General features: G+C 41.6%; 1 protein-coding gene across 4 annotated transcripts in view; it reads left to right on the top strand.

Moving 5' to 3' along the window:
- Positions 1 to 25,785, top strand: part of ZMAT4 (zinc finger matrin-type 4) — a 575,021-nt gene that overhangs the window by 165,566 nt on the left and 383,670 nt on the right. For 2 of the 4 annotated variants that reach the window (XM_073684978.1, XM_073684980.1), the window contains one exon: positions 568 to 736. In XM_073684978.1, the coding sequence (XP_073541079.1) occupies positions 568 to 736 (169 nt within the window). The remainder of the gene's footprint in view (positions 1 to 567; positions 737 to 25,785) is intronic. The other 2 variants (XM_073684979.1, XM_073684982.1) reach the window with 1 other exon arrangement.

The following is a 25,785-nucleotide window of genomic DNA, read 5'->3' on the forward strand; positions in this document are numbered from 1 at the left end:
AATACTCATCATGGAAGTGATATTGATGACGTTTCCTTTGCTTGTATCAAAGAAAGAAACGCCAGGTCAGATTACCAATGCACTAGCAGGATGCAGCAGATCCCCATGATAAAGGCGTGGGGCAACACCGGTGCAAAATACTGATGGAGCAACCACTCACAAACCTACCAATTCATGGAAGGGGTGGACGCATAGTATTAAAAAGGCACACAGATGGGGCTTGTATAGGGCGCCAGTCACACAGATATGTGTGATGCACAGTGTGTGGCTTACCGCCTATTAATAACGCCCATACTATTAGATCAGGCGGGATGCCCAGCACTATATAACTGCACCCCAAAGGGGCTGGCACCTCAATTCACCCAACCAACACTTAAGGGCCTGGCTGCATCCTGCATAAAAAATGGTAAAATGTGCAGTAAAAAGATGAAAAATTATGTATAAAATTCATAAGGTATTGGTCGATAACTTGTCCAAAATGTGCAAGCTCGCAACCCGCGTCACCCCACGTTCCTTTGCTTGTCTCTATTACTGTATAAAGTAATGACAGATATTTTCTTTCTATTGATTGCACAGGAAAGTGATGAGACAGAAGTGGACAAAAATAAGTGCTGCACCCTCTGCAACATGTTCTTCACCTCCGCAATCGTAGCCGAATCCCACTATCAGGGGAAGACTCACGCAAAAAGGGTGAAACTGGTGCTTGGAGAATCAGCGGATATTCCTGCCCGAGCAGGTAAGAAATAGCAAATAATACAATATTTACTGTATATAATGCACAATAGGGCAGATTTACTAAAGACAGCAGAACATTAGACTGCACCGTCTGAAGGTCTGCAAATATTTTTCACAATGGCTGAAGGCTAATGTTACCTGACAGTGCAGAGAGCTGCTCCAATCATGAGAACGAGGATAGCTGCAGGTCCCTGGTCAGGGTGCGACTGTGCAGGGAAGGCCATGCAAGGACGTCAGTGCTGAATCAGCGCCCCTTCATTCTGGTGATCGGCGGACCCACCCAATCAATATGTAGTAGGTTAGGGTCACACGACCATGTTATGTATTAGGTTAGGGTCACACGACCATGTTATGTATTAGGTTAGGGTCACACGACCATGTTATGTAATAGGTTAGGGTCACACGACCATGTTATGTATTAGGTTAGGGTCACACGACCATGTTATGTAATAGGTTAGGGTCACTCAACCATGTTATGTAATAGGTTAGGATCACACGACCATGTTATGTAATAGGTTAGGGTCACATGACCATGTTATGTAATAGGTTAGGGTCACATGACCATGTTATGTAATAGGTTAGGGTCACACGGCCATGTTATGTAATAGGTTAGGGTCACACGACCATGTTATGTAATAGGTTAGGGTCACATGACCATGTTATGTAATAGGTTACGGTCACATGACCATATTATGTAATAGGTTAGGGTCACACGACTATGTTATGTAATAGGATAGGGTCACACGACCATGTTATGTAATAGGTTAGGGTCACACAACCATGATATGTAATAGGTTAGGGTCACACGACCATGTTATGTAATAGGTCAGGGTCACACGACCATGTTATGTAATAGGTCAGGGTCACACGACCATGTTATGTATTAGGTTAGGGTCACACGACCATGTTGTGTAATAGGTTAGGATCACAGGACCATGTTATGTAATAGGTCAGGGTCACACGACCATGTTATGTATTAGGTTAGGGTCACACGACCATGTTGTGTAATAGGTTAGGGTCACACGACCATGTTATGTAATAGGTTAGGGTCACACGACCATGTTATGTAATAGGTTAGGGTCACACGACCATGTTATGTAATAGGTTAGGGTCACACGACCATGTTGTGTAATAGGTTAGGGTCACACAACCATGTTATGTAATAGGTTAGGGTCAAACGACCATGTTATGTAATAGGTCAGGGTTACACGACCATGTTATGTATTAGGTTAGGGTCACACGACCATGTTATGTAATAGGTTAGGGTCACATGACCATATTATGTAATAGGTTAGGGTCACACGACTATGTTATGTAATAGGATAGGGTCACACGACTATGTTATGTAATAGGTTAGGGTCACACAACCATGTTATGTAATAGGTTAGGGTCACACGACCATGTTATGTAATAGGTTAGGGTCACACGACCATGTTATGTAATAGGTTAGGGTCACACGACCATGTTGTGTAATAGGTTAGGGTCACACAACCATGTTATGTAATAGGTTAGGGTCACATGACCATGTTATGTAATAGGTTAGGGTCACACGACCATGTTATGTAATAGGTTAGGGTCACACGGCCATGTTATGTAATAGGTTAGGGTCACACGACCATGTTATGTAATAGGTCAGAGTCACACGACCATGTTATGTATTAGGTTAGGGTCACACGACCATGTTATGTAATACGTTAGGGTCACATGACCATGTTATGTAATAGGTTAGGGTCACATGACCATGTTATGTAATACGTTAGGGTCACACGACCATGTTATGTAATAGGTTAGGATCACACGACCATGCTTTCTGTCATCTGAGAAAATCGGTTAGATTATACAAATCACACTCTGAGCAATCCATGATCATAGTATGATCGATTTTCACAGATGAGAAGATGTAAAAAAAAATTCTTCATATTCTCTTTTCTGTCAGTCCGTGAAAATCGAACCACACTTGGATGTCATCCAAGTGTGGTCCGATTTTTTCCTTGGTCTCATTGACTTGCTTGGCCGGGTGTGATCTGATTTACGGATGCAACTTTTTTCTCTGACTCGGGGCTCGACTAAAGGATTGTGCAGACGACCGTATTTTTGGTCTGAGCGTGATCCGACAAAACATCGGATCACGCTCGGACGGATGCTATCATATAAGTCTGTGCATCTCTGATTATTTTCCTGGACCTAGTCTGTCCAAGGAAAAAAATTGCAGAATGCATGTTTTGCATCCGATATTTGGATCGCACTCGGTAACACAAGTCAGTGAGTCTGTGGAAACCATCAGACTTCACTCTGATGACATCCAAGTGTGACTCGATTTTCACAGACTGACAGAATGGAGAAGATGGATAAACTTTTTTTTTTCCTCTTCTCCGACAAGAAAAAGGATCACACTATGATCACACTCCGATCAAACTCTGATCAGAGTGTGATTAGCGTAATCGGACCTCTTTTCTCAGATGAGATAAGACACATTGGTGTGACCCCAGCCGTGGCGATATGAGTGAATCTGCTGAAATTCAAATTCTACTTTTTGCTCGAATTTGTAAAGGAAATTCGATTTACTTAAATTTTTTTAGGTGCAAATCCAACTTACATTATTATTCTGAGAGGTCTGTGAAGACTCCAGAACAAAAAAACAGATGTAAAAAAAAATTAAAAAAATTATACTGAGCAGGCACTCACCTATCCCGCTGTGCAGTCCTACTCCGGTCTTCTTCTTCAGTCTGGTCTTCGGCACCAGGCATCTTTGGCCTCTCCTGCACTGACTTGGCCACAAAGTCTTTTAGCTCTAGAAACTCCAAATTTGCTGGTTGCTGTAAGACTCCAAAGTAAAGTCAAGTAAAGACCTGGTGAGTATACATTTTTTTAACCCCATCCCGGTCCTTTTGAATTTAGCAAAATGGCGGCCATTTCAGTGGATTCATTCAAATCCAATCGCAAAAAAAAAAAATCAGATTCTGGTGAAAACTATTTCTTTTTAATGAAGTTTGTGACGAATTCCATTACCTTCGAAACGATTTGCTCATTTCTAGTGATAGTATATCTACCATATGTCATCCCTATGTGAGATGTGAATACTCCTTTAATTTAAGGAACAATTATGTTGCAGTGGAAAAACAGAGTTGAACATTTTTACCTGTATCCCCCCCCCATTTATAGGTCATGCCCCATCCAAACCCCAATTAAACATCATCTTAATGTGCAAACCTCCTGGAATCGGGAGACTTCAGAAGCCTTGAAGGTCACTGCCACCTCTTCCCGGAATCCGGGAGGTTTCCCCTTTTTTCGGGGGTCCTCGTAGAAGTTCTGGGAGAGTTGGAAAAATATTATTAAAATTATTATATGGCCAATAAATATATATTTGTGCTGTCAATTCCGTTTCATATTCTCCTCTAAAGAGTATTATTTACTTCCTTGTAATATTACTTTAAGTTGTTCTGTATCGCGGCCACGTCTTACCTCCGGAGTATACTACAGATGGGTACAACTTACTTGTTCAGGTTTGGCAGGGAGAACTGTGCAGATTTGTCTACCGGCCTTAAATTTAATAGGACTGCTACTGCAAGAACGCCAAGATTGCATATGACTCTTGATTGCCCAAAGCTATCCAGGCTGCCGAGATGAAAGATGCTGCCGCTTGCCAAGTAGGGCATTTGGCCTGGACTCTTTACTTCGGTGGATACCTGGTGCTCAATCAAGTTACTTATCAATAGTAATTCTACAGAACTTGAGTGCAGCGTTTTGCTCCATCGATCATTTATATTTCTCGCAGCATAAAAGAAACGTCACCGCGATCCTATTACTCTCATTAAGGAGCTCTCTCAGGAGGCCGCACGGATCGCAGCCACCGATGCTGCTTTGATTACTGATGCTAATCATAGATTTTACTTTTTTTTTCCCCTCCATCTGTGGTCACTTTTGATTTTTCACACGATATTAAACCTATATTTCACTGGGTAAAATCTGTAAAACATTCTAGAAATTTCATGCATTTTTGCAATGAAAAGCGCAAATAAAAAAAACAAAGACGCATGATTTGGGTACGTTCATATGACCGAGGGCTGTTCAGGTTTTTCTTACATGAGCTGAATGTCTGTGTGAAAATAATAGCGGCATGCACAAGTCATTTCAGAGGAGACTAGCCTAAGGGTGTGCAAAAAACCCCCAAATCCATTGCAGATCTTCCTTGTAACGTCCCTTTGTTTTGGATACATTGCCAATATTAATGTAAGAAACTTAAAGGGGTGGTCTGAAGTCCAAAATAATTTTCATCCTAAATCACTGTCACGCAAGGTGAGGGAAGGAACAAGTGTACAACGATGGGAAGAGGGGAAGGGAGCCCAACAACTAGGGAAAGGGGAAGTGGAGACCCCTAGGCAGATCTAATAACACCCTGACTACCCTACCGTCCCTATATTGGTTCCACACCTATCGCCGAGCAGGAAACCTAATCCCTGAATGTCCCTAGAGCTTGGTCCTAGATAATGGGGGGACGAGTGAGCACTAGTCAGGCCCCACTGTAACTAAAGACAACAAGGTAAACAAACACAGGGGGTACACTTAGCTTGAGAAGACATCAGAGAGCTAACACTAACTGTCCTCCAAGGGAAGTCCAAGAAGAAACTAGCCGACTACTAGTACTTCAGTCATGGACAGAGGAACATAGAACTATCACCGTCGACTCTCTGGAGACACTGAGAGTTTTTAACTACCAAGCAAGGGTGTGTAAATTAGCAGTAGGAAGTGGAGGTCACTGCTGGTTCCTTAAGAAACCAGGATATCACTACACTACAGAGATGAGAGGATCAAGAAAGCGTCTGCAATGCCAAGCGCAGTGACCTTCTACAGCCGTATCCAGAACGACTGTCTGTCACACTTGATAAACCCGTGACAAGTGCATGCTGGGATACTCAAGTAAAGCATTATCATGGGGCAGAGGCTGTGGTCTCTGCCGCAGCTCCTGCCCCTTCCCAGAAACGAAGCGTCATCAGTGACTGGTCTAGTCCCTGTGCACTGTGCACAATGACAGTACACACTCTTGCCAGCTCAGATCAGTATTAAAGAGTCGGCACCAGAGCGCGTTGTCAGAATACCCTGTGTGCAGAGGCCAGTGACGTCACTTGCAGGGATGGCGCTGTGCTCTGCTGACGGCTCGTTAGTGCTGATTTGAGCTGGTAATAGAGAGCGCGCTGTCAGTGTGTACATCGCACAGTGCACATGGCGCAGGGACTAGCCCAGCCACTAACCCAGTCACTGATGATGCTTCGTTTCAGGGAGAGGGCAGGAGCTGCGGCATTGACCACATCCTCTGCCCCCTGATGACATTGCATTTGAGAATCCCAGCATGCACTGAGGAAAAGGAAGCGGGAAAAAAAGAAGAGCAGTTAGATAGTGCAGTTAGGGAAGGATAGAAGATGTTTGATTCAAGTATATTAGAAAATAGTTTAGCTTACGGCACTAAATAAATAGGGGTTTAGAATGAAAATTACTTTGGACTACGGACCACCCCTTTAATGTGGTCTTGTAAATTTGATTAATGGCTGATTTATAAACATGGATGTGAAAAACAGACATACGGATTACATGCCATACGGATGACAATACAAATGAAAATAGCGCCCGTTTTTTCTGGATGGACATTTTTTGTACGCTGTGTGAACATGGCCAGTAAGTTTTTTGCATATCAGTTCCTCGTGAACGTACCCGTAATATCCCTCATTCTTTCGAAAATACGCAACTTCGAATAAAGCCAAAGCATCAGCTGCGCTTCATAGGAACACAATGAATCAAAATGTTCCACCGGGAATTAACAGCATATGGACCGCACTTAGCCAATTTGTTCTTGTGCTACTAAACAATATTCTCTTCTGCCCGTTACGTAACCGGGAAAATAGAAGAAAAAGTTGAAATTGTATATAATAATAAAGTACAATAGATGAGTTCTGCTGAATCAGGTTCTTATGACCTCATCTATAACATAACCTTTCTGACTTTGTAGCTCGGTACCTTCTACTTAAAGGGGGTCTGTCAGCCCAAACTGATAGGAGAAACTAAGCACATAACCTTTTAGGGGGTAAAACCCATATAAAAGTCACACCTTTAGCAATCTAACTGCTGCCTCCATTCTGCGGAAACTGATTTTTAATCAAATATGCTAATTAGGGTGCTCTGTGCACCCTGGGTGTGATCTATAGGCTCAGTGTACAGTACCGCCCACTGGTTTTGCATACCCCACCTCCCTCATTGGTGATTGACAGAGCTGGTCATAGCTTTCTCTGCAGACAGTGCTTGCTGCTGGAATTTCAGCGCTGCCAATCACCAGCGAAGGAGGAGGAGTATGCAAAACCAGTGGGTGGAACAGTGCACTGAGCCTCTTGGCCACACCCCGGGTGCACCAAGCACCCTAATTAGTATATTTGATTAAACATAAGTTTCTGCAGAACAGCGGTTAGATCACTAGAGGTGCGACTTTTATAGGGGTTTATAGGCATGTTTTTGGACCATCATGCTTGGTTTTTGGCCATTGTGCTCTTTTTTATTAACATATTAATTAGTGACCAGTATAAATACACATTTTGGGCCACATTTGGCCAGAAACACTGCAAAAAAAATATATTGTTTTTTCAAAGTTCAGCACAAACGCTGTGGTTCTGTGCACAAGGCAAAAAAATACAACATAATATGTGAACGCTGCCGAAAGGTTATTCATGTCATTTGCTTTGTGATTTCTTTCAATTTTTGGGGTGTTTGAACATCAACACATCATGAGTTTGCCACATTTTATTGGGCGTGAACATATTCAGAATGTCACTTATACGCTAATTTGTGAGTGAATCCAGTGTTCAATCTCCCTGCAGTGCCTCCGCAGGAGGGATTAATTATTACACCATGCATATCAAAATCAATTTTTGAAATTTCAAATTTTTTTTTTTTTGTGATATTTTCTTTTGTTAAAAATATATATATTTTTTGCCGTTATTGATGGTTTGTTTTATTAGTATTTGGTAATTCACTTTGCAGGTTGAGAACAGTATTCTTGTACTTTTCAAAGATAGAAAAAAATAAAGGACTCTCAATCTGAAAGCCATGTTATTTGGATTATCGTGAGGGTCCCTCAACGGTCCTTCAATTACTTTAGATGTACTGCTTAGCTCTGTAGTACGCGGCCTTTGATACATGTTAACGACATTGGAACATAAAGTCTACTTGTACTTCATTAAAATGACTAAAATATTAAACATTGTTCCAGCGATGGATCATAGTTCACAATTATTTCTAGAAAGTTCTATGCTAATGTGGGAAACTGCAGACATTTTCTCATCTCTGGTGCTTAATATCCATAAAGTTATATTTTTCAAACAATTTTTATTTTTTGAGGTCAACTTAAATGACAGCGCCGGTTAATGGCGTTCACGTCCTTGGCTGAGGCGCTATTGTATATTTTATAGGAAACGACTTGTTAATTTGCTAAACGTCCCACCGCATGTTCTAAGGGGTCAAGAACCCTCAAACCTTCTTAAATAATAAGGACTTTTCTTAGACTTTGCTCTGAAGCTTTTTTGGCTCCCGCTCCCGTTCTGAGTCTTTGTTCTGTTATTCCAATTGAGGTTCTCATTAGTTATTCATTCTTCACACAGTGTAAAATACCAGGCAGGGTGAGAAGGATGGCGGGAGAGAATAGGAAATGTACCGTCTGTATGGCACTTTGAAAAAAAAAATCCTAAAGGAGATTTTAAAGTGGTAAAGTAGTAGGACAAGGTCATTTCAAGGTGAATTTTTACCTCGAAAATAAAAATAGCCATATGTTAGTACATTAAAAGTTAGACAAATTCCCAAAGTTTGGTAAGTTTATATTCTGTACTTACAGAGATATCGGCATTACTTTGATGTATTTCGGCAGCCATTTTACCAAGGTGACAACAAATGCAGCCGTATTATTTGTTACCTGTGAGTTATTTTTTTCACCAAGTAATAATCATTTGTCATATTATTCTGATTTACTAATATATGACTAATTGTATGCTTTGAGTGGAAACCACCCTTTAATAGGGTTCTTCTGGACTTTTAGGGGGTTGACCTATCTCATACATTTTTGACATCTTCATGGAATATGCCATAAATTCCAGATAGATGTGAGTCCTACTGCTGAAACCGGCATCTGCCTTAAGAACAAGACCCCATCATACGCCACCAGAAATGGAGCGGGACCCATGTCTCCATTGGTTTAGATAGGAGTTTTGATATTCTGATGGTGCCCTGTTCTCGAGATCTTGTGGATATTTCATAATTATACAAGATGGGACAACCCCTATTAACAACAGTGGTCTACCAGTTTTTAATCGTGGGGGTCTGACCTCCTGAAACCCTTCACAATGAAGGACACCTTCTTTACACAGCGGCTCTTCCATTTGGGTTGCTGCATCTTTAACTTCTTGAATAGGATGATCTCCAGATATCGGAGGTCCCTATGGGCAAGCCACTGTGTCTGCAGGGGACATGCGGCTTCATTTTGTTGTTCGACAGAGTACTGCCCAGCAATGTTAAAGAGTTTTGTCCAAGACTTTGATATTGATGGTTGATTGGACAGGTCATCCGTGTCAAATCGGTTAGGGATTGACACCCAGCACCCCATCATCTACTGGACCTCCACCAATCTGGAATTGATGAATGAACTTATGAATAGACCATCAATATCAACTCATGTACAACCCCTTTAAATTTAAGAGAACATATGGGGATATATTTTGGAAGCATCCAAAGTAATACGTGAGTGTTAAATGGATCCAAATATGCCAATGAGAGGTGAAACTGTGCACTCCCTGGCATTTTAAGACATTACTACTTCTTCCCCAATAATTGTTACTAAACTTTAAGGGGCCGATTCATTAAGGTTGGCATTGTACACATCAGTCTTCATGAAGGGGGATGGTGGGCTAAAATGCGCCAAATTAATTCATTTGGTTCAGCTTCTCAGTGGTGTGCGCCTCCGTGCACCTCACCAAAAATGCTGCTTCAATCCTGGAGTAACATCCCTGGCATAAGTTATGCTACGGCGTAACTTATGATGAATTTAGTTCGACATCGCCATACCCCATCTAGCCCATTCTCCACCCATTTTGGAGGAGATGGCCAGAAGTGGTGTGAAAATGCTGAAAGTTTAAAAAATGTAGCAAACCTTTGCGTTGCACAGACAATTTGCAACTTTTCAAAGTATTTTCTGCCAGAAAAATGGTGTAAACACTTTGATTAATCAATTCCTTAATATCTGGTGTTACATACTCCTGATCAGTGGTGGACCAGGTCCTGAAAACCCCACGACCACTCAAGCCAAAGGGCAGAGGTTTTTTAATGCGAGAGGTGGAAGGGACCATAGACTGGAAACATAAACTTTCTATTGAGCCCATACATCGCTTTGAGTCTACTTATATATGAGCCAAGCTCTGTTCTGCGACTCAGCTTGAGCGATTGTAGCGATCTCAGGATACAAATCTCCACCAATCAACAGAACTACAGCAAAAAAAATTTTTTTAAAATGTAGTTGCACTGTAATCTATTAGGGATTTAGGAAGTCTAAGATTTTTATATGAAGAAGTGGCAAAGTCAACTCTACACCATCATCTCCAGACTGTGCCGCATAAGAAACCACAAGATTTTTAATTAATGCTAAAAATTATCAGATGCCACAGTTTCCTAAGACTTTTATTCCTATGAGGGTATGTTCACACTGATTGTTTTTTTAGGGCTTTAAGTAATTTTTTGATTCTGTATTTTTGTGTATGGATCTTTTTTCTGCATCTAAATCCTTTGTGCTAATGGTGTGGTCCAGGCACCAGTCCACATTTCAGCATCTAAATCTTTTGTGCTAATTGTGTGGTCCAGACACCAGTCCACATTTCAGCATCTAAATCCTTTGTGCTAATTGTATGGTCCAGACACCAGTCCATATTTCAGCATCTAAATCATTTGTGCTAATTGTGTAGTTCAGACACCAGTCCATATTTCACCATCTAAATCATTTGTGCTAATTGTGTAGTTCAGACACCAGTCCATATTTCACCATCTAAATCCTTTGTGCTAATTGTGTAGTTCAGACACCAGTCCATATTTCACCAGCTAAATCATTTGTGCTAATTGTGTAGTCCAGACACCAGTCCATATTTTAGCATCTAAATCATTTGTGCTAATTGTGTAGTTCAGACACCAGTCCATATTTCACCATCTAAATCCTTTGTGCTAATTGTGTGGTCCAGACATCAGTCCATATTTCAACATCTAAATCCTTTGTGCTAATTCTGTGGTCCAGCCAGAAGTCCACATTTCAACAGTAAAGTATGGAGCTTTTATTTTTCTCTAGCAGAAACACTTTAAAAATTGCCATGTTACTTCTTTTTATATGGTAAATAAAGCACATGGAAATATACAGCATCATGTGCACTAAAGGTAAATTAGTATTTAGATCATTTTGATGTAAATTTTAGAGCACAAACTGTTCCAAAATCCAAGTAAAAAAAATTCTCTTAAAACGTTGTAATTGCCTATCTTCAGGAGCACATCGCTCTTCTGCCTCATGGCTTTCTGCTTGCGCTCCTGCAGAATGATAGTTCTGATCAGCGGCATGGTCCTGCCACCGGACTGAACTGTGCTTTGTCAGATTCAGGTAGCAGGGACAGCTTTGCCTCTGCATCATCGGAGGAGCGCAGGGACACTGAAGTTTGCCGGATCCAGAGATCTTGTCAGCTTCAGAGCAGCGCTTGCAAGCTGTATAGTAATTAGCTTGCTAGTCTGAACTTTTTGCCTAGGAAACCGGACAACTGTGATAGACATCACAAGTGGCCGGTAAGCTAGGCAACGAGCTGTAAACTATAGAATGAAAAATTCCTCCGTTCTAGAGAACAAAGAGTATTTTTTTAATAAGAGGTAAATTGCAAAATTGCTTATTTTTGTAAGCAGTTTGCAATTTTAACTATTTAAGAAGATGAGACCGCCCCTTTAAAGGTCATCCAATGATAACAGAAAAGCGGTTTTCTGTGGTCACAATGTGTCACTTACACACGGTTGGCACATATGGATTCCATGCGACTGTAATGGGTTTATAAATGTCACCACTTGCTTTGGCAGTCACTATTCATCACTGCTACAGATATTAATAGTTGTGCACCTCGGCTTGCAGCTTCTTTGCAGTGATGTATTATAGAAGAAGTATTTTTGGACAACAAGCTATGGTGTTTGACTGGGAGGCAGCCGAGGCTTTCTAGCTCACTGATGCACGGATCCACATTACTTACATTAATTAACCTAAACTTGGGGTGAGGAACTTTTAGTCAGTTATAAACTGCCAGTCACCCACGTATCAGGCCAGCCATTTCTGATGCTTTTTAGTAGGAATTCTGTAATTGATTTAAAATAATCTCTGTACATTATTCTCCATCCAGTCTCTGATTTTCTTACTGTTTAGAGATGATGATTAGACCGATGCTGGAAAAATAGCAATTTATATCAATTCCACATTCCTCATGTAGCCAAAACCACACCCTTATGCCAAGACTGCGACCAGTGTCCGTACCCTGAAAAAACATTAAAAATATCCAAAATAAGGAAAAACCATTTACTCGCAGTTACTCACCACTCCTGGATCCAGGGTCCGGTACTATGTCCTGCACCTTCCACATGATCTTTCCGTTCCTCTTGGACATTGAGGAAGCGGTCCACAGTTGGCATTGACACTTCTACTGTGAACTGCTTCCCTTCCTAGAACCTCTTGATAAACCCATGTCTGCTATAACGTTGGGAAATTCTGCTATTCCACTGGTCAGTTCTACATTGTACCTTATGACAAACCTGCTCAGATACCATACTGCTGACCAATTGTGCCTTGGACTCTGTGACAAACCCTGCTCTGCTACTTTGCTGTATAAGTCTCCTATTTCGTTGACAGCTCTGTAATGGACTCTGATTGTTCCTATATCATGGAGTCAACTCTGCCGTTCCACAGCCAGTTCTACATTGGACTCTGTGACAAACTCAGCTCTGCCATATCCCTGCCAAATTGTTGGGCAACCAAGCTCTGCTCCACCGGTTCCTCATCACTGAGTATCTTCTGCTTACTTGTGGATTACTACTCTGTTACCCCTGTTGCCATAATCTCAGCTCTGCTTCACCGGATCCCATGGTTCCAGTTTGCTCCTCCTCTTGCTGTTATTATACAATAGCTTACACTGCTCCATCTGGACCTTCTTATTGCGACGTCATCTATCTGTGCTACACAACAACTGCTAATTAGTACCAGTGGCTTGGAGGTTCCATCTCATCAGATGAGACATGACACTTACCCATTTATTCCCTACGCTGGATCGGCAAGGAGTAAATGTGAAAGCATCGATTACTTATGTACTTACTTATTGGTGGCTATCAACAGCTCTTTAAACATCTTGCCAAACCACATTAAAAAACAAAGGCATCCAGATTTTTTTACTTTTTTAATTTGGCTTTTTATCCTTCAAGATTGGTTCCTTATTATAGATCATGATACTAGACCAGTCAGTCCTTCCACCTGAGCAAGAAAATCCCTCTGTCAGATTGTTTTGGGCAAAGACCATGTGGGACAGCTCAAATGTTCTACCTAGGATGGAGTTTTCTTTAGCCTTTGAGAATGCATAGTCTGCACCTGCTCATGCTGTTGATATGAGGGTTGGTTCTTATCTAGCATGGAAAACCCCAATTCCTTTTTGCATTTGCTCTTTTTTTTTTGTCCAGCTTTTGGTGTTTTTCACCTGTTTTTAATTTGTTTCTAAAGTTAATTTGTTTTTCTAAAGTGTATTTATATGTTTTTCTGTTCTTTTTTATGTTCTTCATTATGGGAAGGATTTGCGGTTTCCAGATGTTTGTGGACTATACTTAAATTTTTTTTAAAAAAAAGTCCCAAAATTTTTGTGCAAACTCAAACCCCCCCCTTAAAGTGATTCTTTTGTATGATTGGAATTTTTACTCAAATGTTGCAACGATTTTGTTCTAAAAAAGTCCTAAAAAATGGTTAAAGGTTTACAAAAAAGAACATCTTTTTTAGTGCAAAATTCATATACCAAATACCGTATTTTGAAGAATTTAGCACAAAAAAAGTCTACAAATACCAAAAGACAACAGAAAGAAAAGTAATTAAAAAAAATGCAAATGAGGACTCGAAGCCATGGAGTTTTTGTGGCTGACACAGGATTAAAGCAAAAGAGGAGAGGAGATTTATCAATCTTTATTCTTTATACTTATTTTACTTTACTTAACTTACTTTATACTTATTACTTTATAATTCTCCTTCATACTGTATCCACCCAGATCATTTCTCAAAAATTGTCCAAGGGAGCATACCACGTACTGTATGAAGTTATAGGCATGCAGATATATGGTAGAGGAACCTCTATGGAGGCCCTGTTTTTTGATTCTGTACGGAGTTTTGTGCCTGAGCCTATAGGAAGACTTAAGGAATAATGGATAGTTTGGATGGATGGATGCATTAGGCTCACAGCATCGGGCTGAAGTTTTTTTAAGAACGTTAACGGCATGATCAAGCATTAAAATCAATAGACTGTCCACGTAATGCATGGCAAGTTCTGGATCCTCCAGAGCAAGATACAAGTATTCCAGCTTTTTATTACTCTGGCTAATAGCATTATGACGCAACATTGATTGGTGATGTCAGTAAAATATGGCACGTAAGCAGTTAAACTGGTTTGCAAAGAATAAAGTAACCACCGTCTCATAATTCAAACTGCAGCCTCATCCTAATCTTGGATCTGGATGAGCTACAGTCTGAAGGAACATAGCTTCTGAGACCAGTGTCTCAACTGACAGAGGAGCCGTTTCATAAGCACATTAAACAAAGCTTCTGTGTGAGAGAAGAAGAAATAAATCATTCAGTCTCCTTGGCTGAATGAGAACAAAGCATTTTTTTGCTCCATGATCAGGCAGCAGTGGAGAAGATTTATTTATTCTCCTGTCACAGCCCTTCTCCGGCAGTTCCGGTATGTGTGATTATGATACAGCAATCTGTGTTTCTTCAGACTGCAGCCCATCCTGACACATTACTCAGACGGGCTGCCGTTTGAATTATGTGACGGGGGCTATTTTATTACAACGCAGAACCCCTTTAAGCCATTGATTGGCTGCAGCGGTCACATGCCGATTGCTTGCAAAGAAATGGTAGTAGGTTATTTTATTTTAAATTTGTCACTTCTTTTGTGGGAGAAGTTACATACCGCGTTAAGAGGAAAATAAATGAAAATACAGCATTTTTATTTCTTTAACTTTCATTGACACCAAAATCTACATGCGGGTACAGGTACCTAAATATGTTATGGTATCATCATAGTTGGTGAATTTCTGGCCAAGTGCCCCCATGTGAACCTTGTCTGCATCTTTCCAAGGCATCAAGTTAGTTTTGGCGGAAAAATGCAACCCATTTGTGGAATAAATAGAAAATATGCAAACGTTATCCCGAGTTAAGTCGCAGAAACACTAACGGCGGATGTTACATTTATAATGTTGCTTTAATAGCTGAAATGTCGTTCACATCCAGAGAAAAAAAAATCTTGGACGTGAGAGTTTGTAGAGATGAAGTTCCGCTACGCAGAGCACATATAATGGGTATAAAGTAATTGGAAAAATCTTTACAACACCTTACTGGGAATAGAAATGTCGTCCAAAAAAATCTGTAGCAATCTTAGTTCTTCTTTTGTTACAAAAGTGCTGTATTTCACCAGGTAAAATAAAAGCCTGTTTTGCAGAATGTGGGGACTGTGAAGATGAAGTGCGTATTTTCCCTTTTTTCCTTTTGAACATCATTTTACATGAATTAATTTTGCCTCGGCTGCTTTATAACACCTGCAGCTTTGCACTGTGCTGACACATAGTGCCAATCCCTTTACAACAGTGATGGGCAGCGTAAAGCTCTTCGGCGCTGTTGAACGTCATCTCCCAGGATGTTCTGCAGAGCTGGCTTCTGTAATCACACACCCGCCTCTGCTATTCTAGAGGATCAGCCAGTTGTGCATCACATTACATGCCGAAGACAGGTGGAAATGAGTGAAATATATAGGTTGTAACACGAAATGACAAACTTTATCCTTCCCTCTAGTACTGTTTGAAGGCTGTATCTCACATCCGCACATTTCATCCCTTTCTTTTTTCTCCTCCGTCCTCCAGTTTGTTCTAAAATTGCTCATCGGCATCTCCATTTCATTTTGCTTATTGGCTTTTTTTTTTTTTTTTTTAGAGCTTTTTAGTATTTCATTTGCTCTTTGTCACCTCCCTTCTTAATCTCCTTCTGGAACTGCTGACAAAGCTGGCATTAAAATGTGCTGGATTTCTGTTCTGAAAAAGTTTTAGTGTCGAGCGGTGAGCTGGGCATGCTGGGCAATGTGATAATGAGGGTCATTCTGAGACCGCTGCTTTCGCGGCGCACACACGACTAACAGTCTGGTATGAATTTATGCAGAACGGGATTTATTGGCTTTAGTTGTAATAATTCTCTTCTTATTTCATTGGATGTTACTTGGCAGATGTGATAGAGCTATTGTATTGTATTACTATTGTAACAAAATGGACACAAGATGTTAGTGATTGGTTATAGCTTGCTTTGTTTGAAGTCGCTCTGTCAGGTCTCGTACGGCAAAAGGTCAGGACAGTGGGAGGCGCTTAAATTGGGGATTTAGAGGTATCTATTATTTGATTCTGTTTCTTCATTGTGTAAGTACTGCCAGGACTCAAACAGAAAGTGACGCGCCCCCTGGGCCATGTTGTTAGGGATACCCGGAGCCGGATCAGATGGGGGTTGTAGTCTCCGAGTGGCTGTGACCCGGTCCGTGCCCAGGGTGTCAAACTCAGTGTGCGGCAGTCCTTGCAGATGTTCTTAGTGTCGACTACGCCACCCGTTGATTTGCGGTCAAAAGGCCGCCGCTGCAGGATGGTCCGCTGAGGCTGGTGGTGTGTGTGCAGCTGTGGTAGTATAACCCCCAACGGGAGGGGTATAGCCTCAGGGGGTCAGACGTGGAGGATGGTGGTTGTGAAGGTGCAGCAAGGAGACTCAGAGGCATGAAATGCAGTTTCAGGGTTTTTACTCACTGGTGTTGCTCGGGTCACTCTGTACAGCAGTGACCACCCAAGCCGTGCTGCGTCCACCAGGTGCGGAACTCGGTCAACTCCGGGGCAATTCCTGAGTATGGTCCTGAGCTCCCTTCTTTTCTCTCTCTCTGGCCGTTCTCACCAGGGATCCACCTATGTCCGGCTCCCTCGGGTCTCTTGGTGGTTGAACCTTCTCTGGCTTCCCTGACCCTATGCTCGGTGTGCCATTCTGGTGGATTTGGTGAGGGTCGTGGCAAATCTTGCCCACGACCTCCGGTTCCTGGCTAAGGTTTGCTTTGGCCTCCGCCAGCTTGGGATCCGGTACCCTTTTGCCGACCCTTCACCCTTTTGTCCTTATTCTGGGATCTTGGGGTCCCCTCTCGTCCTGCGCCTCTGGGTCCCTCTTCCTTCTCCTCTCCTGGAGTTACTGCTGACTCACTGACTGACTGACTGACTGACTGACTCTGTCCTAAGATGGTGCCCACCTTATATACTCCCTCTATGTGTGAGCTCAGGTGACCAGCACCCAATGAGCTCCTACATTTACCCAGACTACTCCCCCTATCTGCCCCTACACTACTGGGATGTTCCACCCCCCTCCCACTCCAGCCAGGGACAGACGCTGTCGTACCTGCACATATACTGGTTGGAGTACCATAGTTCTGTCCCCCGGAAATGGGATGTATGTAGTGCATGCAGCCTACTGAGCTCAGTTCCACACTCCATCCTTACCCGGGAGTGGAATACCACACCTCTGGCTTGAGGTGTAATACCCCTGTAGCAGCCGAGTCCTCAGGGTGCTACAAAAGCATGTGAGTCCTTCTTACCCACCAATTCACAGAGAAAGCCTGTGAGTCCTTCTTACCCATCAACTCATAGAGAAAGCCTGTGAGTCCTTCTTACCCACCAACTCGTAGAGAAAGCCTGTGAGTCCTTCTTACCCACCAACTCCTAGAGAAAGCCTGTGAGTCGTGCTTTCCTGCCATCTCATAGAAAAATCTTGTGATACCTGATTTCCTTGCCTATTCATCAAGAAAGCCTGTGAGTCCTGGTTCCCGCCTACTCATACAGAAAGTCTGTGAGTCTTGCTTCCACCACCCACTCATTAAGAAAGCCTGTGAGTCCTTCTTCCTCCGCCAACACATAGAGAAAGCCTATGAGTCTTGTTTCACCCACCCACTTATAGAGAAAAATTGTGAGTCCTCCTTCCCCAGCCCTCTCATAGAGAAAGCATGTGAGACCTGCTTCCTTTGCGAATACCCCTCCCACTTATAGAAAAGTTCTGTGAGTCCTACTCCCCCTCCCAATTTTTAGAGAGTCTGTGAGTACCGCTTCCCCACCAATTAATTTAAAAAGTTGTTTGAGTCCTGCTTCCCTCACCCACTCACAGAGAAAGCCCATGAGTCCTAATTCTCAACTCACTTATAGAGAAAACCTGTTAAACCTGCTTTCCCCACCCACTTATACAGAAAGCCTGTGAGTCCTGCTCCCCCCACCCACTAATAGAGAAAGCCTGTGAGTCCTGGTTCCTCCACCCACTTTTAGAGAATGCCTGTGAGTCCTGCTCCCCCAACCCACTAATAGAGAAAGCCTGTAAGTCCTGGTTCCTCCACCCACTTTTAAAGAAAGCCTATGAGTCCTGCTTCCTCCACCCACTCACAGAGGAAGCCTGTAAGTCCTGCTTCCTCTGCCCACTCATAGAGAAAGCCTGTAAGTCCAGCTTCCCCCACCCACTCATAGAGAAAGGCTGTGAGTCCTGCTTCCTCCACCCACTTATAGAGAAAGCCTGTGAGTCCTTCTCACTCCAACCACTCATAGAGAAAAGCTGTGAGTCCTGCTTCCTCCAACCACTCATAGAGAAAGCCTGTGAGTCCTGCTCCCTCCACCCACTCATAGAGGAAACCTGTGAGTCCTGCTTCCTCTGTCCACTCATAGAGAAAGCCTATAAGTCCTGCTTCCTCCACTCACTCATAGAGAAAGCCTGTAAGTCCTGCTTCCTCTGCCCACTCATAGAGAAAGCCTGTAAGTCCTGCTTCCTCCACCCTCTCATAGAGAAAGGCTGTGAGTCCTGCTTCCTCCACCCACTCATAGAGAAAGCCTGTGAGTTCTGCTCCCTCCACCCACTAATAGATAAAGCCTGTGAGTCCTGGTTCCTCCACCCACTTTTAGAGAATGCCTGTGAGTCCTGCTCCCCCAACCCACTAATAGAGAAAGCCTGTAAGTCCTGGTTCCTCCACCCACTTTTAAAGAAAGCCTATGAGTCCTGCTCCCTCCACCCACTAATAGAGAAAGCCTGTGAGTCCTGGTTCCTCCACCCATTTTAGAGAAAGCCTGTGAGTCCTGCTCCCCCTCACCCACTAATAGAGAAAGCCTGTGAGTCCTGCTCCCTCGACCCACTAATAGAGAAAGCCTGTAAGTCCTGCTTCCTCTGCTCACTCATAGAGAAAGCCTGTAAGTCCTGCTTCCCCCACCCACTCATAGAGAAAGGCTGTGAGTCCTGCTTCCTCCCACTTTTAGAGAAAGCCTGTGAGTTCTGCTTCTCCACCCACTCATAGAGAAGCCTGTGAGTCCTGCTTCCTCCACCCTCTCATGAAGAAAGCTTGTGAGTCCTGCTCTCTCCACCCACTAATAGAGAAAGCCTGTGAGTCCTGCTCCCTCCACCCACTAATAGAGAAAGCCTGTGAGTCCTGATTCCTCCACCCACTTTCAGAGAAAGCCTGTAAGTCCTGCTCTGCCCACCCACTAATAGAGAAAGGCCATAAGACCTACTTCTCAACTCACTTATAGAGAAAGCCTATGACTTCTACACCCACTTATAGAGAAAGCATGTGAGTCCTGCTTTCTCCAATCAATTATAGAGAATCTTATAATTGTGAATTCTTCACCCACTCAGAAAGAAAATATGTGAGTCCTCCAACCCACTGAGAAAAAGTATAATCTGTTTCTAGTAGCAGAGACTAATTACAGGAATTGGGACTGGGTTTTTGCTTCTCTGCTCCTGGAATCCTTTTTTTTCAATTTGCAAAGAGGAATAACAAAAAGGCAAGGTTTCAGTTCAGGGCAGGCAAACTATTGGACAATAGTAAGCATGCTGGAAAGTGAGGGAAAAAAGTTCCAGCACTTATAGTACTGGGAACATGCTAATAAAGAGCAACTGCCCACTCATAAAGAGTGGATGGCCGGTTATAGAAGATGAGATTTGTGACAGATCCTGGATATATTTGACTGGTATGTCCACCAAAAACGTGACCACATGTTTCTACAGGTTTTCCTTAAAAGACAGGTGCGCTTTAAATGGGTTTTCCCATGAGCAAAAGTTAATTTTAATTAATAGATCTTTGAATAATAATAATTTCCACAATTGGATGTGATTAAATAAAATGTTCCTGTGCTGAGATAATCTTATAAATGTGCCCCTGCTGTGTACTGTGTAATGGCTGTGTCTGACCGTACAGGAACATGGTCTGATCATACCACAGCTCCTGGGCAGAGGAGGAAGGAAAAGAGTATACAGACATTACAGCACCGGATCACAGCTGATTCTTTCTGTGAGATAAAACATTTACTTGCTTGGTTTTAAACAATGTTTTACCTCAAAGAAAGAATCATCTGCAATCCCGTGCTGTAATGTCTGTATACTCTTTTGCTTCCTCCCCTGCCCAGGAGATGTGGTATGATCAGACCATGTTCCTGCACGGTCAGACACAGCCATTACACAGTACACAGCAGGGGCACATTTATAAGATTATCTCAGCACAGGAACATTTTATGTAAACACATCCAATTGTGGAAGTTATTATTGTTCCAAGATCTGTTGATTAAAATGTACTATTGTTCTTAGGAAAACCCCTTTAAGTAAATATACAGTACACCGGCCACCAATTATACTTCCTGTGCAAGTGACAGTGCGAGATCTTACAAGTCAGAAATGTTGTATCCCTAACACTAGTGCTTGTATTTTAAGCTGTTGAAACTTACAGGACAGGAACTTGATTAACTCATGACAAATAAGTCAGCACTTGAGCAATTACAGGGCCAACAACTTTGACCCACGGTTTTGCAGTTTTCTACAGTTTAGACTAACAAAGAAAATATTGATTTTCTTTCTGACAATCTTTATGTGTGTATCTCTGAGATCTCCCCAGTGAATTATAATAAACTCCACTTAATGTGGCCGAGGCAGTCAAGAAATTCAGTTAGTCCAAGCAATAAAGGCAGACGAGGGAACAAAATGCCAAATCTAGATGAACCACAAAGTGGAAAACTAAAATTTGGCTAGACATAGGCAAGCAAAGTTTGTTCTTCATTAAACTTAACGTATATAAAAAAAATTATACAAGTTCCTCCCCAGAGCAATAGCTGGAAGCATGTAGAAGGGGGGGTCAATATTTTTTTATATAATGGATGCTTTGATCTCTGGTAGTAAGATTTGGTTTCATTCCAATTCCTGAAAATCTCAATGTATCTGAAGAATGATTACTTAAAGAAGACCTATCGCTTGCTTAAAAAATTGAGTTAAATACCTGAGCTTCCCTGATTTTGCTGCTCTTTTCACTTTTTCGCTGCATTGCTCCATTGCAGAGATAGTCTCATTTATTTATTTTGGAGCGCAGTATGTGAAATCTCCGCTTTGCCCAACTAGGCATTTCATCACAGTCTTCTTGGGTGCGTGCACTTTCCCCTTCCTCCCAGACGCTGCCAATCACAGCTTGGCAACTGATCTAGCAGTCTAACAGTCTCAGATGCTGCCGAGCTGTGATTGGCAGCATTTGGGAAGGAGGGATTAATGTCTATGCCCACCACAGAAGACTTAAGAAACGCCCAGTTGGACTGCAAAACAGAGATTTCACATACTGTACTCCAAAAAGAACAAATGTAAATATCTCTGCAAAACAGCGATAGAGCTCAAAACGGAAAAAGAGCAGAAGAATCAAGGTTGCTCAGGGATTTTTACAAGGTATTTAATTCAGTTTTTTTAACAAGTGACGGTTCCTCTTTAAGACATATGGCGATTAGTATTACTAAAGTTAAAATTTTGGCCCCAATTCATCAAGAACATGTTCCTAGTTTTCTGGAGTAAAGCTGCCTGAAATGTTGTTTTTCACATTTTTAGAAAAAGTCTTAATTGTACAAAAGTATTGTGACTTTTTGCCATTTTTTACGCCATTTTTACATTTTGTTTGCAAGATTTCAAACAGTTATAATCCAGAAAACTTGCAAAAACTGTTGGATGAATTGGGTCCCAATTCTATGGATTGGGTTGAGCACAACCTGTTCCTAGTCAATTGGAAATAAAGATGTAGTTGTTACATCCAGGACTACAACAGCCACTTTGCACTGTGACATCAGTCTTACTAATCAAAGTTTGACATTATAGCTTTTAGGTTCCCTGTACAGAAATGTCACTGATAAAAGGGTTTTCCAGGTTCAACATAAATCTCAGCAGTCACTCTATATGAGAGCAGATTGACGAATTGACTGCAGAAATGTATGTTGACTATAAAAACCGCTTTAATATTTCTGTACTGCGAAATCATCTTGTGCATTATCCCTGTACTATGAGATCACTGTGTTTATTATCCCTGTACTGTGACATCACTGTGTGTATTATCCCTGTACTGTGACATCACTGTGTGTATTATCTCTGTACTGACATCACTGCGTTTATTATCCCTGTACTGTGACATCACTGTGTATTATCCCTGTACTGTGACATCACTGTGTGTATCATCACTGTATGCATTATCCCTGTACTGTGACATCACTGTGTTTATTATATATGTACTGTGACATCACTGTGTTTATTATCCCTGTACTGTGACATCACTGTGTTTATTATCTCTGTACTGTGACATCACTGTGTTTATTATCCCTGTACTGTGACACCACTGTGTTTATTATCTCTGTACTGTGACATCACTGTTTATTATCTCTGTACTGTGACATCACTGTGTTTATTATCCCTGTACTGTGACTTCACTGTGTTTATTATTCCTGTACTGTGAAATCACTGTGTTTATTATCCCTGTTCTGTGACATCACTGTGTGTATTATCTCTGTACTGTGACATCACTGTGTGCATTATCCCTGTACTGTGACATCACTGCGTGCATTATCCCTGTACTGTGACATCACTGTGTTTATTATCCCTGTTCTGTGACATCACTGTGTTTATTATCTCTGTACTGTAACATCACTGTGTTTAATATCCCTGTATTGTGACATCACTGTGTGTATTATCCCTGTACTGTGACATCACTGTGTGTATTATCCCTGTACTGTAACATCACTGTGTTTATTATCCCTGTACTGTGACATAACTGTGTTTATTATCTCTGTACTGTGACATCACTGTGTGTATTATCCCTGTACTGTAACATCACTGTGTGTATTATCCCAGTACTGTGACATCACTGTGTTTATTATCCCTGTACTGTGACATTGCTTTGTGCATTATCCCTGTACTGTGACATCACTGTGTTTATTATCCCTGTTCTGTGACATCACTGTGTATTATCTCTGTACTGTGACATCACTGTGTATTATCTCTGTACTGTGACATCACTGTGTGTATTATCCCTGTACTGTGACATCACTGTGTGTATTATCCCTGTTCTGTGACATCACTGTGTGTATTATCCCTGTACTGTGACATCACTGTTTATTATCCTTGTACTGTGACATCACTGTGTGTATCATCACTGTATGCATTATCTCTGTACTGTGACATCACTGTGTTTATTATCCCTGTACTGTGACATCACTGTGTTTATTATCCCTGTACTGTGACATCACTGTGTGTATTATCCTGTACTGTGACATCACTGTGTTTATTATCTCTGTACTGTGACATCACTGTGTTTATTATCCCTGTACTGTGACATCACTGTGTTAATTATCTCTGTACTGTGACATCACTGTTTATTATCTCTGTACTATGACATCACTGTGTTTATTATCCCTGTACTGTGACATCACTGTATTTATTATCTATGTACTGTGACATCACTGTGTTTATTATCCCTGTACTGTGACATCACTGTGTGTATTATCCTGTACTGTGACATCACTGTGTGTATTATCTCTGTACTGTGACATCACTGTGTTTATTATCTCTGTACTGTGACATCACTGTGTTTATTATCTCTGTACTGTGACATCACTGTTTATTATCTCTGTACTATGACATCACTGTGTTTATTATCTCTGTACTATGACATCACTGTGTTTATTATCTCTGTACTGTGACATCACTGTGTTTATTATCCCTGTACTGTGACATCACTGTGTGTATCATCTCTGTACTGTGACCTCACTGTGTGTATCATCTCTGTACTGTGACCTCACTGTGTTTATTATTCCTGTACTGTGACATCACTGTGTGTATTATCTCTGTACTGTGACATCACTGTGTGCATTATCCCTGTACTGTGACATCACTGTGTGCATTATCCCTGTACTGTGACATCACTGTGTTTATTATCCCTGTTCTGTGACATCACTGTGCTTATTATCTCTGTACTGTGACATCACTGTGTTTAATATCCCTGCACTGTGACATCACTGTGTGTATTATCCCTGTACTCAGACATCACTGTGTTTATTATCCCTGTACTGTGACATCACTGTATGTATTATCCCTGTACTGTGACATCACTGTGTCTATTATCCCTGTACTGTGACATCACTGTGTTTATTATCTCTGTACTGTGACATCACTGTGTGTATTATCCCAGTACTGTGACATCACTGTGTTTATTATCTCTGTACTGTGACATCACTATGTGTATTATCCCTGTACTGTGACATCACTGTGTTTATTATCCCTGTACTGTGACATCACTGTATGTATTATCTCTGTACTGTGACATCACTGTATGTATTATCTCTGTACTGTGACCTCACTGTGTGTATTATTCCTGTACTGTGACATCACTGTGTTTATTATCCCTGTACTGTGACATCACTGTGTTTATTATCCCTGTACTGTGACATCACTGTGTGTATTATCCCTATACTATGACATCACTGTGTGTATTATCCCTGTACTGTGACATCACTGTGTTTATTATCCCTGTACTGTGACATCACTGTGCGTATTATCTCTGTACTGTGACATTACTGTGCGTATTATCCCTGTACTGTGACATCACTGTGTGTATTATCACTATTCTGTGACATCACTGTGTGTATTATCCCTGTACTGTGACATCACTGTGTGTATTATCCCTGTACTGTGACATCACAGTGTGTATCATCACTGTATGCATTATCTCTGTACTGTGACATCACTGTGTTTATTATCCCTGTACTGTGACATCACTGTATTTATTATCTCTGTACTGTGACATCCCTGTGTGTATTATCCCTGTACTGTGATTTCAATGTGTGTATTATTCCTGTACTGTGACATCACTGTGTGTATTATTCCTGTACTGTGACATCACTGTGTGTATTATTCCTGTACTGTGACATCACTGTGTGTATTATCTCTGTACTGTGACATCACTCTGTTTATTATCCCAGTACTGTGACATCACTGTGTGTATTATCCCTGTACTGTGACATCACTGTGTGTAATATATGTACTGTGACATCACTGTGTGTATTATCTCTGTACTGTGACATCACTCTGTTTATTATCCCAGTACTGTGACATCACTGTGTGTATTATCCCTGTACTGTGAGATCACCGTGTGTATTATCTCTGTACTGTGACATCACCGTTTGTATTATCCCTGTACTGTGACTTCACTGTATTTATTATCCCTGTACTGTGACATCACTCTGTTTATTATCCCAGTACTGTGACATCACTGTGTGTATTATCTCTGTACTGTGACATCACTCTGATTATTATCCCAGTACTGTGACATCACTGTGTGTATTATCCCTGTACTGTGACATCACCGTGTGTATTATCTCTGTACTGTGACA

Source organism: Phyllobates terribilis, unplaced genomic scaffold (assembly GCF_046119375.1).
Source record: "Phyllobates terribilis strain yellow unplaced genomic scaffold, ASM4611937v1 Scaffold_5__5_contigs__length_657084704, whole genome shotgun sequence".
Classification (NCBI taxonomy): Eukaryota; Metazoa; Chordata; class Amphibia; order Anura; family Dendrobatidae; genus Phyllobates; species Phyllobates terribilis.